The following is a 17,551-nucleotide window of genomic DNA, read 5'->3' as shown; positions in this document are numbered from 1 at the left end:
TGTTGTTTTTTTTTCTTCCTTCTAAGATGAAGAAATATTTATTCAACTTACCAATATATATATAATCATTCATGTCTTTATACTCCAGCTGTTGACTCAGCGTGCATTGCTAGTGTATTAATTTTAGTAATGCACGTTCTAATTCATCCTACCCATACAGTCTGTCCGCTGGAAACAGGACTGTTTTCAGTTTCCTCCTTCCAACCGTCTGCCAAATCATTTCAGAATACATTCTTTCATACGCCCCCGCTCTCAAGCCTTTTGGAGCAAAGTCCATCACCTACTCTGGAGCTACAACATCAGCCATAGTAGACGGTCTGCAGGCCGGGGAGCGCTATATTTTCAAAATTCGTGCTGCAAACAGGAGGGGACCAGGTCCTCAGTCTAAAGCCTTCAGTGTCGCCATCCCAGCAGGTAAGAACCAGCCACCCACCAATTGCTTAGTCTGACATTATTTTCTTGGGCCCAGTTATGTTCATTCTCATTTACTCTTCTTAGCTTCCTCTGCATTCCAGACAGGATGGTGCAAAACCATGTCATTGATGTGGCTACATTCTGCTAAAGATTCCATTACACTGATAGCATGTTGTAGTCCCTGCTTTTAGATATTTGATTTTAATTGCTTGAAGTTTTACCCAAGTTATGATAATTCCATATAAATAGGTTTGTACAGAAGTAAATTTTGTCTCATATGTTCCGATGTTGTCTCATTCTTGCTACTTGGCTGATTTATTTTCTTGGTCAGTTTTTGTGCTTCTTGTATTGTTATGAACAAACACTTTTTTTTCAGCTCCCAATGAAGATTCAGTTGCCCACCAACAGAAAAATATTCAAGACAATTCAGAGGCTAAAAAAAATGTGAATACTGGTTCATCTACTTCTCAAACTTCCTCTGTTTCTTCAAAAGTCCAGATGTCACTTTCCTCTAAGCAGTCATCTGTTCGTTCACCTGGTGTTAATGATAAAAAGAGTCTTCTTTCTGAGTACAAGAATAAAATCTTGTCTCGAGGAGGGGTCCTAAGTAAATCTCAGTTACCTTCCAGAAAGACAGAAGAGCTGGAATCTGATCTCCAGTCCACCGAAGTGACAGATGATCACAATTCATCCGAAGAAGCTGCAACGATGCCACCAAAAGCCGAGGATCAAAGGAGGGTTGTTAGACCAGTGTCCCCCAGTCGGACAATCCATCCTGTCCTTACCGCAGGGAGGACCCCTCTTCGAACCCACGCATCAGAGGTGTCACGGCAGGTGAACACAGAGAAACATGAGCCATCATCACTGTCACCATCCTCAGCACAGCGCTCTTCTGCCTCGTCTGTTCCGAAATACACAGACAATGAAACAAAGCAACTGAGGCAAAGCAATGCTAATGTGCCTTCTCCTAAAGCTTCTTCCCATTCTCCGCCTACTAAGAATAATGATCTTGCTGGTAATGTGGAAGAAAAGCCAGATCCTGTGCTGGTGAAAGTGCCTTCTAAAACTTCAGAGCCTGGCCGCCTAGCTTTGCCATCAAACCGTCAGTCTGCTGTGTCTCAGGAGGTGGTCCCAAGCCATCCAAGTAGGTCTGGGTCTGTAGGTCATTCACACCAACCCTCTTCCAAATCAACAGACTCCCGTGCTCATGACAGTCATAATGAATTTGACAGTGAGGAAGCGGAGGGCAGAGCAGGACAGCCCAGTTCTAGGTCACAGCAAACAAGGCTTCCCTCAGGCTCCAGTTCTCGGACATGGAAGGATTCAAAATTAGCAGCGGTGGCAGTTTCATCAAGGTCTGCTGTTTCTGGTCACTCTTCACCTCACTCTCACTCCTCTACCAGTGCCAAATCTAATGGAAAGGATGTGGATAAGAGTTACAGGGAGGAGTCACAAGATGAAAACCCTTTACTTCCAGATGTTGCACACAATCCCTCTCTACCCTCTTCCAGGCAGTCTTCTTCAGCCATCTATTCGAAGAGAAAAAATCCTCATGTTGATCCTGATTCTCACCTCAGAGAGACACACAGTGAAAAGTCACCCCACTCCGACTCAGGAGAAGAGCAACAAAGTCGAGTAGCAGCTCCAGAAAAGCATTCTTTGCAGTTTCCTCTTTCTAAACATAAGCTTGAAGAGCAGGACAGTCGAGAAGTAAAAGAAACCCTTGCTCGATCCAAACCAAGTGTGTCTTTGCCTAAAAAGACATTCCCCTCTCATCTTCCACCCCAGAAGACCTCCCGCTCAGAGCCTCTGCAGAAGGCACAAACCAGTCCTTCCTTACTGCATTCCAGGGGCCGACGCCTCCCGTCCCCTGTCTTATCCCAGAGCAATGAAGAATTGCAGGAAGATGATGATGAGGATGTAACAGAAGGCAGTGACAGAGCCAGCAGCCGCTCTGTGTTTCCTAAAGAGGTGTCCTCTTCTAGGGGATTGCCTGCATCTCAGGGAAGCTCAAGCTCATCTCTCTCAAAGCAACAGCAGCCACGTTCTCAGGTACCTTCCTACAATTCAAAACTTACTCAGCCAGACTCCAGTTCTGCCAGTGACACAGCAAAAGAAAATCAGTATAATTCAAAGCTGCCATCCACTTCTTCAAGGCAAACTCGTCCTTCATTACCTACTCGATCTAGGGCTGCTACAAGAACAGTGTCCCAAACAGAGAAAAAATATGGTCTGTTGCCGTCTAAAATGTCCCAAACAGAACTTCCTCAAAAAGTTCCTTCCTCCTCTTCTAAATCTCGTCAGTCAATTTCTAATGAAGAGGATGATTATTACAGTGAATATGATGAGAAAGAAAGGGAAGAGAAACCCACATCTTTGGCAGCAAAATGGTCCCCTTCTGTTTCTAGAGGTAACAAAAACACATATGATGACACTACTAGCAATACAAGGAAATCTATGGACACTCTTCTACCTCACAAACTAAGATCTGAAGAGGAAGAGAAGGAAGAAACTCCAACATTAAAAATGTCTTCTCCTGAATCACCAGTCAGCTCTGCTATAGTGTCACGAATTACTCATTCCCCTAACAAACATACCCCATCTAAACCAAGCTTTGTCTGGCCGCGTCCTTCTGCATCTACAACAGCGCATACCATTCCTCCAACCGTTTCTTCTTCCACTCTGTCCCCTCGCCAGCGAGTGCTGAACTCCAGGCTACGGAGCCCTTCGCAGCGGCAGTTTGTCAGACCTCCTTATAGGCAAGGTATCTTATCTTTGTTCTAGTAACCTTACTGAATTGAGTTTTTTATAAGATTAGCAATGTGATCATCATGTAATTAGCCCACATGAATCATGTGGCTGTGCTTTCTTATTAGCTATGCTTTAGTCAGATTCAATATTGTGTGGAAGTCCACCAGCTTGCAGAGCCTTCAGATGGGAGTGAACCTTAAATAATAACATGGACGATGAGATTTGTGGCAAGAAAGCTTAAAAGCTTTCTGTATGGAAGTAGAACACCAGCTTGTCTCTACCCATGGAGTCAGGAGGTCAATGGCTGTGGAAGTTTCATTTATCTATAATCCTTTCACGTATATTTTCTGGAGGCAAGTCTCTGAGCTAGGATGGGAAAATCACCACCCTTTCTGAGCTGGAAGGCCTGCAGGCCAGTAGCAGAGCTTCTCCAGTTCTGAGCTGTGTGCTTTTGTGTAGCTAGAGGAGAGACATTCCTTTCAGAGGTAAACAACAGGGTGGTAATTCCCATCCCCTCTTGTTGCAGTTCATCACTGCAGCGTTGTGTAAGGTTTGGTTAAGAAAGTTGTTCTGTTTAATAATGTTTTTTTCTGTCAACACACTCCCCAGATGTTTACAAAGTCCCAAAGCATTTTACTGGCAGCATTTCCACCTCCTTTGCAGCACATGGCAAGCAAGGGGGCTGCTGGATTGGGCCTTGTATGGCTACTCAGATCCAGCAGTGATGTTACAGCTTGGGTCAGTTGCTTAATGTTTGAATATTGAACACAGGTTCTGAGGCACATTATAATGATGAAGTCCTGAATATCTGCAACTGTAACAAAAACTTAGAAGTTGCTAGTGGGAGTCATTTTATAACCTGCACCAGTAAAATACATCCACACGATTTGCACTTAACAGTACATTCATCATTCCTTTGCATTTAAGTTGTTCTATGTAGTATGCACAGCTTTCTTCAGAATAGTGTGTTTTCTTCTCTGTTTCAGGTTACAATGGCAGGCCTAATCTTACAACAAAAAATGGAAATGGAAAAATACTACCTGGTAATAACGGAAAACCAAGTGGACAGAGAGTAATCAATGGCCCTCAAGGAACAAAGTGGGTAGGGTGACCTTCTCTGCAAATTCAAGATGTTTTGGCCTTTTATTTTACATACTTTTTCACTGAGAAAAGAGAGCACAGTGTCGCCAGTCAAAGATGCTATAAAATGAGGCTGTGTTTAGTGATGTAATTCCACTTTTCTGCTTCAGTCTAAAGACAAATACTGTGTTTCATTATTTGAACATTTCAAATGTCTGATTTAAAGCCTAATGGCTTGAATTTTCAGCTATAGCATTACTCCTATAGGTTTAGCGAAACATTTTTCCTCACAGTCAAGGAGACTTGTACTACGCAGGGACACAGGGCTTGCCCACTGTGCAGTGTGCATGGAAGCTGCCTGGCACAGTTCCTGTGAAGGATGGGCTCAGCAGTGCTTCTTCCAGATTTTTGCTCCAGGGAGAAGCTTGTGAACAAGTGTGGACACACCAAGTCGCTCCAAAAGTGGCATGGTGCCATGAAAGCACATGTGTCACAGTAACTTCCCTGGAGTGACAGGCCTGGAGGTGACACCTTCAAATGTTTTGTGGTTCATGCACAAAGTTCCTAGTGGTATTGTCAGAAGAGCTTGGGCACCATTAATTGGAAGTGTGGATAGGTGCCTAAATGCCCAGACTTTGTCTGATCTCATGATTTACTGTCCCTCCTGCTACAGCCTTTTCCCCAGCACCAAATTCAAGTCTTCCTTGCCAACTTGAAAGTGCCGCTTGTGTCCTCTTCCCAGTTTCTTCTCAGCACTTAGCTGCTTTTTGTATTTTTGTGTTCTGTGCCACATTAATTTGTGTTCTCTGCCTGTGTATATTAACCCAGTTTAAAACAGCATAAAATTCAGCTATTTTGGGTTGAAATAGCAATAATGATTGGATGTGAACTGAAGTCACCTCTTGAATTCAATTCAATTCTCTCGGACAGATTTGTTTTTTAAGTCAGAGGCTTTTCTTCACTCTCCTACCCCAATTAAAATCTTAGCTACTTGGTTTTCACCGACATTTCAATCTAAACTATCTAGTTTAATTTTATTTTTATTTATTATCATTATATATATATATATATACATATATACTAGTAGTAGGCATACCTCTAAATTCCATTTTCAAAAGGACTCAGGGTCATACCCAAATCAATATTACAGTAATCCACCTTAGGAGTTGTGCAGCCCAAGGCAGTCAAGAGAGTTGCTCTTGTGCATGTGAGCATGCCATAGAATGTGATATGATTATAGGTTTTGTGCAACTCTGGAGCCCAGCTCATAGGGATTTGCCTTCTTCAGTGGTAAAATTTCAGTGACTCCTATACAATTAATGACTCACTTTTAAAAGTTTCTCTGTAGGTGTGATTTTTTTCTATCTATTCCTGAATATTATGCTTAACATGTGAGATTTCAGCAGGATTTTTGTTGCTATGAGACTTCATTTCACATTCTCTTGCATTAGCTAAACTTGAGTCCATCTATTGCTTTTAGATTGTAGATCTTGACCGAGGGCTAGTGTTAAACGTTGAAGGAAAATACCTCCAAGATTCCCAAGGCAAACCTCTCAGAGTGAAATTAGGAGGGGATGGACGTACAATTGTTGGTAAGTGATAACTTCCTTCTTACAGAAAGAAAAGTACATTTTTTGTGCCCACTGTACAAATCTTTGAGCTGTTGTGTGTTCAAAGCATCCCCAGGTCCCATGCTAGCCACTTGGGGCTGCTGTGCTTTAGGTCACCATCAGGCAGTCAGCACATAGCAGGACCTAGGGATGCTTGGAGGCATCCTTCAAGTCTCCTGAGTACTGGGCAGCAAGAATCAAGTCTGTCTCACTTGTATCAGCATTAGAAAGGACTGCAGAACTGAGCCAGAATAGAGATTTATGCTTGTTTATTTCTTTCCATACATAAAAATAATTATTCCCCATCACTAGACTGTACCACTCATATGCTTGTGTTTTTTTTTCTTCTCTGAAACTGAACACAACTATTAAAAAGCCCTGTATATGATCTGTGTAAACAGTGCTGGTTGCATATCAATTAATCCAAATAGATCTTGAATGCAGATTCAGTGCCTGCTGTTAAACTGCTGAGCAGTTTTTGCAGTTCTGGATACTTGCAGTATCCAGAACTTGGCACAGATGTTTATCTGCAGTGACAGCATCTCACCATCTTATCCCAGTTCTTCCTTGCACATGTTTAACAGGGAACAATATATTCTTTCATCATACTTTTCATCAACAGTTAAGAGATTGACTGAGATTAAATTCAAACACTGCATGTTGTGATTCTGAACTAAAATCTCCCTACAATCTTCCCAAGAAACGTTATCAAACAGCTGATAAAGTGAACAGCACTGCGGTTTATCTGAGGTTTCTTGGAAGCTTTTTCTAATTTCCTTAGCCATGGGTCTTTCCTAGATAACACCATTCTTCTCTGTCAGCTTAATTGCAGGAGGTTGTAATCACATTCTGTGTTCTTGTGGTATCTACTATTGTTAAATACCATACTAAAAACCTTCAATTGATTAATAAATGAGATTTTTTTGTTTTGTTCTTTCTCCTAGATGAAAAGGGTGCCCCAATGGTGAGTCCTGATGGACTACCTTTATTTGGACATGGCAGATTTAGTAAACCAGTAGCAAGTGCACAAGATAAACCAATAATAAGCCTTGGAGGGAAACCTCTGATTGGTCTTGAAATGGTTAAGAAAACAACCACTCCCTCAACTACTACCACAACGATACCCACAACAACTACCACAACGACTACTACAACCACTACAACTACTATTGCTACAACTACCACCACCACTCCTGAACCAACCACAACTGAACCACCCACTGAGAAACCACCCCCAACCTGTCCTCCAGGCACCTATGGGCAGTATGATGATGAGGGCAACTTGCTAATAGGGTTTGATGGCCTGCCAGAGTGCAATGCAGAAGGTAACTTCCTTTTGTGCTGTTAGAACTTCTTTGGTTTTGCTGTTTATACAGCTTATTTGCACAATTGTAAAGCAGGAAAGAATTTGCCTTTGAAGATTTTGGTCCACGTGATAAGTTAGGAGCCGAGATTAGAGCAGATGGAGAAGGGTTTGTGTGTAAAACTGCATTTCCACTAAAAATGTTAAATTGCCCCGAAGCTGAGTTTTTTTTCATGTAAATACATTTATTTCAGCAAAATCCTCACCTTTTGCTGGATCCAGTCTTTTCACATATGTTCATGCACACATGCACAAACACATGAAGTAGTTTTTGTGGTCAAAGCACCCACCTAGAATCAAATCCTCACTCCAGTTCAGACCAGGGGAGGACCTGAAAGACACTATACATTTTGTCTGTTTTGTGTTTATTTCTCACCAAAAATTCTGAAAAATCTCTCCTTTTGGCTATAGTAGGACCAACAAAATGAAATTCTTGTTATGTTGCCAGCTCTCAGAGATAGCTTTTCAAGAAGGAATGTAGCCCAGCATTGATGAATCTGGGGAAAGGCGACCCTGGCACTGCACAGATAAGGCTGAGATTTGTACAATAATTTCTTTCTCATCTGAAAGTTGAAAACAGCGTTGGTTCATGTCATTATTTCTCCATTGCAGTTATACAAGTTTAGGATGTGGTGCCAAACTGAAATCCAAAGTAAACAAATATAAATCCAGTGGAGTCATGGGGTCTTGAGCCTGTTCCTACCAGGTTTTATCCTTTCATCACCTGAATGTTGGATTGCAAATCAGTTTATTTTACAATGCAAATCTGCTTATTTTATAAAACTGGATCAGGGAGCACTGTGGCAGTCCTTATCCTTTCCACTTATAGGTAGTCCCCACCATAATCTACACCCAGGCAGTATAAGCATGCCCATAACCTAAACAAGGGGTTGGCAGTCACATATCTGCCAATCACAGTAGCCAGTTTCAAGAGGTAATTAAGCCCATTTAGCTTCCCCTTGTAGAGCTGTGTTTCTGAAGCCAAAGCAGATTTACAAGTAGGTCATGTAACTGTGGCCTGAGAACCTGAACTGTCACGTTGAAGAGTGCAGAAGATACAGGGAGATGTGGCTTCAGCAACTAAGAGCGAATGTAAGGATAGCATCTTTCGAAAGGATCTCAGAAGGCTGAAAATTCACTTGCCAAGTACACTCAATAAATAATGAGTCATAGAAAATATTGCCTCGCACAGATGGAATGACAATGATTTATAGTATTAATATCTATGCAACAATTAGCCCCATGTTTGACTGTACTTATAGGGGTGTGTACGCATATATCATAGAATCATAGAATATCCTGAGTTGGAAGGGACACATAAAGATCATCAAGTCCAATTCCATATACATGTACATATATATATGCATTGATAGGTGTGTGTACATATACATGAAAACATATATAGAGAGAGATATAAGTGACATCATCATTAAATATTTATTTGAAGATTTTTTGGTTTTCCCTTTGGTGCATTCAATGTTCTTAACTGTGTTTACAAATACATTACAAATATTGCTCTGTGTGGTCAACCTGGTATTTTCAAAGTTGCCTGGAGGGGACCATACTTTTCGGTAGCGTTGGTGTCCCTCCCACTCCCAACAGCTTTTTTTTTTTACCTTAAAAGTTGCTTATAATCCTGTAGTGCTTTGTCTTTTTGGCCTGTGCTATTTAGTTACCTGAAGGACATCTTCTGAGAATATGTATTTTAAGAACAATAACAGTTCACAAAATATGGCTAGCCTGAGTCTGAGCATAGGCTCTGGGAGCTGCACAATACAAAACTTTGCAGTGCTATTTTTAGGAGAGGTGTGGGTTAGGCAATTCTTGTGATTTTATGAGTATATAAAAACATTCTGCTTGGGTGTTTTGTTTTTGTTTTTGTTTTGTTTTGTTGTTTTTTTTTTGTTTGTTTGTCTTCTACCAGATAGGTTTGATGAACTTTTGAACTTTGTTAGAGGCATGAATGAAGAACAGTGTTTTTTTATATACAGATTGTGTCTTCAGTGAAAATGTCTCCTAAAGTCACTCGTAAACTGTCTGACACTTCAACAGTAAGTTTGTAAATGCTTTGAAGTGGAAGACTGAAAGTATAAGATGGTGCTGGATTTTCTCTTCTTATCCATGATATAACATGAGAAATATTAATCCCTACCTTGCAAGTATGGAAGTTTCTCTGAAGAGTAATTAATGGGATTTTCTTGCATTTTTCCTTCTTTTTTTTTCCTTCATCCTGGTGACCTGCCTCAACAGTTGATGAATGCAGCAAAACAACCTGCCTGTTCCACAGAGGAACTTGCTTGAAAAGAAAGCATCACTGCAGTATTTATTTAATGGGTGCTGTTTGTTTAGCAAGTGCTGCATCTATTTCAAGAGAGATAAACAACTACTACTTGAGCTATCAAAACACTTCATGCAGTTCTCTCTTGACTGTTTCCAAATCATATTTTTATATTGTCTTTCCCTTTAAACTTCATCTGGAAGATACTCCAGTTCCTTTAATGAAATACTTATTCTGTCAAAGCTTGATATTTTGTTGCTAAGAGCTTTACTCCCAAACAGTCAGAGCCTACAAGTGCCAAAAAACACCGCCACATGTTTGACTTGCGCTTTGGCAAATTTGCTTACTCTCTGGCAGAATTTTTGCTTGACCCAGCAGAATTTATTATCAACATTTTGCTAGATTCAGCAGTCTTGAACTTTCAAGAAGGAGTTTGACCACACAAGCGTGATTTGCCAGTGAAACCAACTGAACGTTTTTCTTGATCTCACAAAGATTAGAAGTCGATCCTTAACCACTTGCTTCATGTGAGAACATCGAGTGGTTCTTGGGTCATCTGCCATCCTTACAGTTGGCAAACAAAACTTAGCTTCACTTGGTACGGGCAGGGTTAATTGAAAAGCTGCAGCGAGGGTGCTTGGAGCTAGCTGGAGGACTGCAGCTGGTTTATGTGGAGAAAATTAAAATGACAGGTAATATGGGGAGTATCCCTGTTGCTTTCGTGCCACAGCTCATGCCAAAGAAACACAGTGAAATAGAAGATGCTGCACTAACACAGAAATAGAAAATACTATTTACTTACACTGGATTTTATGTGGATGAGGGATGATTAACTAATAGGTGTGAATAAGTTGAAATCTGTGCATGAAGGACTTCAGCTTTGTATATCTGAGCCTCCTGGTTACTTGGATGTAATCAAAGAGAAGTGCATACACTACAGACAGTGGTAGATACCAGCTAACAGGGTGAGAAGCTCTGCAGAAATCCACAGAGGATCTAGCCTTGGAGAAGCAAAGAGGCTTTAAAGTGGCTGATCTCCTGAAGACAGGCTGCAGAAGTCTGCCATGAGAAAATGTCAGATTTTGCTATACAAAAGTCTGGCAAGAATTAACCAATTTCCTGTGTTTTCATAGCTTATTTTGGAATTAAAATTGCTGCTGTGTGATTCGAGCTGTTTTTAAAGAAACTGATTGCAGCAGAAAAACGTTAGTCTTTGTACAATACTTGTTGGTTCTAAATAAAAAAAATGCAAAATAAAAATGTATCATTCAGATTATATTTATAAGTTATTTGCAGTTGGCTGTTGAAATTTTGTAATGTTCATAGTAATGGTATAGTAAAAATATCATTTTTTTCTTTCATATTGAGTTTTTTTTTTACAGAAACATTACCAAATTTTGGATAGTCAATGCTGCCTTTCTCTTGCTTGTGTTTGTATACTACCCTTTCCTCAACCCCAACGTTTCATTGGAGACCTCCGATTTTACCTGCCATGGATTCCAGCACAAAACTTCTGCTTTCTTTGCATTCCTTTCCATGGCTAACCTGAGCCTTGTGTACTCTTTGGCTTCCCATAATAACATGTGGAGAAATGTATTTCTTGGAGCATGGCAGGAAGTCTCCAGAATTCACAAGATGAGGTAGCTGATGGTTGGTGTGTCAGATACTAGATACATGACCTGCGGAGAGATTGAGATGATACACAGGAAGTAGAGCTAGTGCAAAGTAAAACCCTGAGAGATATAACACTAACTGCCTTCTTGTACAAATCCATTCCTTTGGGACTGCATTGACGTAGTCTATAAATAGCATGGCTCTGCGGATTGCTTGATTTTTATTGCCCTGCAAACGATATTTGAATAGAAGTTTTATGTTTATTTGAATTTCTTGGATATATATTTTTATATAGTATATAAATTTCTTATTTGCTGCTCCTGAGACTATAAAACATTGTCAAATCCTGACTTGAGCATGATGTACTTGCGGACAGTCTGCCTTTGGTCCAAAACTCCCAGGGCACAGATCGGAGCCCCCGGAAGGTGCGTTACCCTCAATTTTTAGTAGTAGCTCTTGACCAATTTTCTCCCAGCAAAACTCCTGGCTGTTGTGATTAGTTACTGATCTGTTATTCTAAATGAGCAGAGGGGACTGTCACTGTGTTATCTGGAAACTTAGTGTTTGTCTTATTTCTTTATAAATCAACTGAATAAAACATTTTATTTTAAACTTTATTCCAGAAGTATTTTACTAGGGAGTTGGGGATGAGGCTATTGGGTTCTCACATGAATTTTTTTTCTTTCTTCTTCAGTAGACACATTCTCAGGACTGGAGTCAGATGTGACAGCAACTCCAGAGGCATATGTGATATACGATGATGGTACTGTTTAATTCTAGATATCTGTTGCAAGTAGCATCTTCTAGTGTTTCGTTTTCCCCTTTTCTTTCTTTGGAGTTGGGTTTGGGGTGGCAGGTTGTTGCACAGGCGCTTAAGTAAGCAATGGTGAGCTGAAAAAGCTTTCCAGAGCCACGTGACATACGTGAAGAGCCATGGTGCAAATGCTACTGTTTCTGGACATGAGGGTCTCTTTCTGTCAGTCCTGCAATCTAAGAGGAACCTATTCTGGAAGTAAATCTCATTCAGAGCTGGTTCATACACTCACCGCTTCAATGCTAGACTTTCTCTGGTACAAGAGAAAGTCTGGTACTAACTCCAGCCCAAAGCCACTGGATTCTTTTAAAGTAGAAAATCAAAGTATTATATGATTCCTGGAAACTTGAGTTTTTATCACTAGAGTGCTAATGAATTATTGATTCAGCATTATGAATTTTTTATTTTTTTTTTTTGATCTGTAATCTTCATTTAGACTAGAAAACTTTCTCATACTGAATGAGATCACCTACATATAAAATAATTAGTCTGCTGAATCCATGTGGAACTTAAATTAAAGAGATCTGAAAACAGATAGAAGTAGAAGAGGGAAACATTTTAGGGAGTTATAATTCATGCCTTCTTGTTATTATAAGTCAGGACACATAAAACTTAGCTTAAGAAGAAGCTTCAAATCCTAGTGTTTAATTATAAGTTTGCACAGGGAATGCAAATAATAAATTACTGGAACTAGTATTCATTTTATGTCACCACTGACTTCTGATGTTCTGCTTCTTGTATTCCTCAGATTTCTGCTGCTACTCCCACATATTAAAGCAGATAAATACAGACTTCTGCTAAACTCAAAGTTTTTTAGTATCAGCTTTGTAGTAGAATTTATGGCTCCAGAATAATAAAGTTTATTCTTTGTGGATGCAGTACTGGGAATTTAAGTCAAACCAATCCAAAAAAAAAAAAAAAAAAAAAAAAGAGAGAGAACTTTGTAAAAGAGAGTTCAGCAGCTGTAAGGAAAATATCCAAGAATTTTCTGCTTTTTATTCTGATAGCTTCATACTGAGTCTAACGTTTAGAATGTGGGAAGGAGAAGATGAACTTAGAACTGCACGAGCCTCACAAAGCACGTTCCTTATATCCTAGTGTAAGTGGAATATACTCAGTGTGCAGTTCTTTTGCAGGGGCTCCCTTCAGGGGCAGGTCACCTACAGAAAACAGATTTCAGCAGTTAGGAGAAAACAGTCAAAGCAGGCAGCTGAGTTTCCATAGCCTGTACAATAGGACAATGCAGGGATGACAAATGCTTCTTTTCCTTTATTTTGTGTGTCAGTATTGTAGCACAGTGGCTTTGAGCACTGGATTCAATGAGACTGAATACCAAAGAGGACCAAATATCAGGAGGTTCACTTGTGCCAATTTACTTTCCCTAATGGGACCATGGATGGCAAGTATTCATGCCTCCATGCCCCTAAGTTGCAGGAAAATCTAAGAGTAATATGAACCAGCTTTAAGATTTTAGAAGAGCAATGCAGAGATTTCTTAACGAGACATTTTTCATTCCCTCATCTCCCTTATTTGGGCTTCCCTTATCTGAGGGCTATGACCAGGGATTTGGTTACTATACTGTCTTCTTCTGGGGGGTTGTAAGGGGAGGTGGCAGATGAAGTGCATTCATAGTATGGCTATATGAATACATTTGTTTATTGTCACCCTTTTTACCTGTGTAAGTGAGGTCCCAACCACCGTTGGCATTAGTATTTGTGTTTGCTGTCCATCAGTTTGGTAGAAGCCCTTGCAAGACTGAGGTGTGATTGACCATGAGTCCATAAGGACTGTGCAGCAGCTGTGGGAGGATGCGTAGCACTCCTTTTGGGTTGTGTCTGGTAACAGAAATATTTCCCTTCTCATAGTTGAGCCAAAAGTTGAGCTTCATGTTGAAGCAGGCTAACATTTTCATTTTATGTTTCCTTTGAAGATTACGAGTTCTTTGAGAGCACTTTGCCACCAACCACCACCACTGTCACTACCACCACCACTTCTACAACAACAGAATCAGAAATAGACTACCCAGAGACTAGTGTTGTTGGCTCTGGCCCTGTGTCAGAATATGATATTGCTGGGAAGAAACGGTTCACTGGTAAGGATATCCTTTGTTTTATGTATCTTGCTACTTGTGCTGCAAGCAATTCTTGTTTTGGGAGGGTCAGCCCTTATGCTGAGGTCATTGCACAGACATATCCAACAGACTAATGCGTGGCCCTTGTAAGGCCTGCCACCTGGGAAGCCCAAACACCTGTACTTCTTCATAGCTTTGACACTTGTGTGTCTGTGTGTGGGCTCACTGATGTTGCTGAAGCACTGCAAACCTCTTTCTACTCTTCCAGTGTGAATGCTCTGCTCTATATTCTGCATCACGTTCAGTTTGCTTGATGTTAGGAAGAAAGTGAGGGTGTCTGCTTTGGTGCTCAGTTCAGCTCAGCTGCATCGCTTTTAATTCACACTGGTAGTTCAGTCAATGCAAGTCTCCACATAGGTGTGAGCTGTCCACTGGAAGACCTAAATAATGTTTTAGATATGAACTTAGTAAAACTGACAGAGATAAATTTGGCTTTGCTATTTATATGTCTTCTCTGTAGAAGAAACAGAGGGAAGGAACCCATGGTATATTGGCATGAGTGATGAGGGTCGCTCCTGCATATCTGAGCAATTCAAGTGCATAGGTAGGCATTGCTGCTCTCACCTCAGAGCTGCTCTGCTTCTGCGTCAGAGAAGCAGCCTGAGGTCAGACTGGAGGGATTTTGAGGTGCTAGGGCACTGTACTCCAGCCTCTGTCCACACTGGTAGCCCCACAGCAGCCTTTTACAGACCTCTGGCATTTGAACTGACGTCAACCTGGCTCACCTGGCATTTCAAATGTGAGTTCAGTGGATGGAGAGTCAACTTTGATTCACGTCTTGCCTTACATTCCAACACCTACAAGCTTCATGTGGCTTAGAGTGGAGCTCTGCTGCTGGAGTAAAATATTTGTTTTTATATTTGCCCAGACTTTTTCCAGTGTATCCTCAGTTTCCCTGTCCAAATAGTTTAACGATGTTTCTGTTCAGCACCCTCGCTGACAGTGCTTCTTGATTAATTTAACTAAAGAGGCTAAAATTAACTTCGTTGCAAGATCTGGAAAAAATCCCTAAGGACATGAAATCCAATAAGATAAACCAAGAAATGTTGGTTTATGAACATTTAAAGGCACTACGGAAAAAAAAATATTATCATTTCAATGGTTTGTATTATTGCAACTGAATAAACATTTCCAAAGGCAAACGTTACAGTCCTTACTTTGGATATTATTGTGACATTTAAGTCAATAACAAGATGCTTCAATCTTTTCCGGAGCCAAAGTACTGGTCAGCATAAATGTTCTAAAAGTAGAAGTCACAAGTTGGTGCCTGGAAGGTGGGAACTCATGACTACCAGCCCCTTAATATTCATGGGATCACTGTGATAATTGCTTCCTGTAAGTGGTCAGACTTCACCTTGGAATTGCTCTTCTCGCTCAACCCATTGTTTCAACCCAGCATCAGGATGTTTATGTAAGAGCCAGCCACTGGGACCTGTTAAAGTCGTAGATGCTGATCAAAGGCCTGGGCAGGGGTCTGTTCCCTGCTAGGTGACATTTCCACCCAGCCTCCCAGAGCAGCTGGAGGTAATGTGGGGAGGTGGTCTTGCAATCACACCACTCCCTTCTACCTCTTGTAGCAAAATTTGTCCTCCTCTCTTTGAGTAACTGCGTACAGTTGTGAGTGTGGGGCAGACCTGAATATTGGCATCCCACTTTCCCTTGCTTATCAGTCAAAGTGAATGTGAGTCTTTGGAGACCACCAAAATCTTAGCTTTCCTTTCTAAATTCCTTTGATCAAGTGCAAGAGTCTGGTTTGAGGGGCGTAAGCTAAGGAAAGGGTGAAGAAGGCACACAGAGCACCAGTCATTTCTCTACAGCTATGTTTATTTTAATGTTCCTTTAGGTCATGCATACTGCCATAGTGCAAGGAAGCCTTTGGGACTGGCCTGGGACCAATCCAGGACATGTCACGTTAAAGTAAAAAGAACTATGTGCAGTTTGGGCAGCCAGAGCTGCCCAGTCAGAGTGGCTGGGCTAGGCAGGGATGCAGGAATTCACTAGGGCCATGAAGGTGATGAAGGGTTTGGAGCATTTCACCTACAAGGAGAGACAGAGACAGCTAGGACTGTTCAACATGGGGAAGAGAAGGCTGATGGGACCTTATCAATATGCCTAAGCATGTGATGAGTGCATGAAAGAAGAGGGAGTCAAGCTTTTCTTGGTGGTACCCACGGAAAGGACAGAAGGCAATGGGCACAAACTGAAACACAGCAAATCTTGTTTAAACATAAGGAAAAACCTAGTCATGGGGGCTATTTGTTACTGTATGCTTTTCCTGGTGCTAAAATTCAAGTCAATTGTAGGAACACTCTAAGAAGTTTCAGGACAGCACCAGAAAGTTAAAAAAAATAAATAAAAATAACACACACAAAAAACCTTCATTCTCTTCTTTTCAGGAAATTGTCAGACTTTGTGTTACTCAGTGGAGTCTACAAACTTCTAACTAAATGCCACCCTTCCTTGTCTCCTCTAGCTCCTTATGTGACCTACCTAAACAAAGATCCAGCAGCGCCCTGCTCCTTGACAGAGGCCCTGGAGCACTTCCAGGTGGAAAGCCTTGACGAGATCATCCCTAATGACCTTAAGGAGAGAGAGCCGCGTCCCCTCAAAGCTCCTCACAACATCACTGTCGTGGCAGTAGAAGGCTGTCATTCCTTTGTCATCGTGGACTGGGCCAAACCTGCTCGAGGAGACATGGTGACAGGTACCGCAGAGCGGGCGGCCCCAGTGCCTGGGGGTGCGGGGCTGTTCTCCTGAGGGTGAGGTGGGGAAGGTGAGGATATCAAGTGGTGGGGAGCGAGGGGTGTCAAGCATCTGTATTAATTTGCATAAACTTTAATGTCTTTTGACCTTTAGAGAGCCACAGAGATCCAAAAACTGAGTTCAGAAATGAATCTCAAAACTTGCTAAAAACACTGGAGTAAATAAAAAAAAACAAAATGTTTCATAAAAGAGTCAATCCCTATTTGTCAGCAGATCCAAAAGATCTGAAATAAGCAATGGAAAAGGCCACTGCCTTGGTGCTAACATTCAGTTTTTAAGGACTCTTGCCTACCTCTGTGGATGACGATGATGGCAGAGGGATGGGAGCTGGCAGAGCTGAAGCAGCGATAAAGGTTGGGAAGGGAAAAGGCTGCCCCTGAACAGGCCATGTGCTGTCTGTCCCAGAGCGTTTCATTCTTCAAGGCTGTTGATCCAGTACCCCAGTACCTTACTGGGCATAATTTGCCTAAAAATGAAAAAAACAAATGCCACAGGGCCTCTAACTGTATTAGTTTCTGCACAGTTTGCCACTCAAAGCAGTGAAGGAGTTGACTGTCATCGTTTTGCCTTTGCTGTGTTCTAAATCAGTACTTGCATCTTGGTACCATCCTCTGATGTAAAGCACCATCATCATTGGCTAATGACAGGAAATTCTTGTAGCCTGGGATTTTCCAGGACAGTTAGGCATTGACACACTTTCAAAGATGTTTACACTCCTTTTAACACATGAAAT

The 17,551-nt window shown here is 41.3% G+C and overlaps 1 protein-coding gene across 2 annotated transcripts in view; it reads left to right on the top strand.

Annotated features, from left to right (window-relative positions):
- FNDC1 (fibronectin type III domain containing 1) overlaps nucleotides 1-17,551 on the top strand; it is a 68,127-nt gene that overhangs the window by 36,362 nt on the left and 14,214 nt on the right. For both annotated transcript variants that reach the window (XM_084512589.1, XM_084512590.1), the window contains exons 7-14: nucleotides 226-414; nucleotides 791-3,178; nucleotides 4,152-4,267; nucleotides 5,726-5,837; nucleotides 6,800-7,180; nucleotides 11,805-11,873; nucleotides 13,855-14,016; nucleotides 16,529-16,759. In XM_084512589.1, the coding sequence (XP_084368715.1) occupies nucleotides 226-414; nucleotides 791-3,178; nucleotides 4,152-4,267; nucleotides 5,726-5,837; nucleotides 6,800-7,180; nucleotides 11,805-11,873; nucleotides 13,855-14,016; nucleotides 16,529-16,759 (3,648 nt within the window). The remainder of the gene's footprint in view (nucleotides 1-225; nucleotides 415-790; nucleotides 3,179-4,151; nucleotides 4,268-5,725; nucleotides 5,838-6,799; nucleotides 7,181-11,804; nucleotides 11,874-13,854; nucleotides 14,017-16,528; nucleotides 16,760-17,551) is intronic.

This window comes from Aythya ferina (assembly GCF_964211825.1).
Source record: "Aythya ferina genome assembly, chromosome: 3".
Classification (NCBI taxonomy): Eukaryota; Metazoa; Chordata; class Aves; order Anseriformes; family Anatidae; genus Aythya; species Aythya ferina.
Note: the sequence above shows the minus strand (reverse complement) of the source record. Positions and strands in the feature narration are given on the sequence as shown.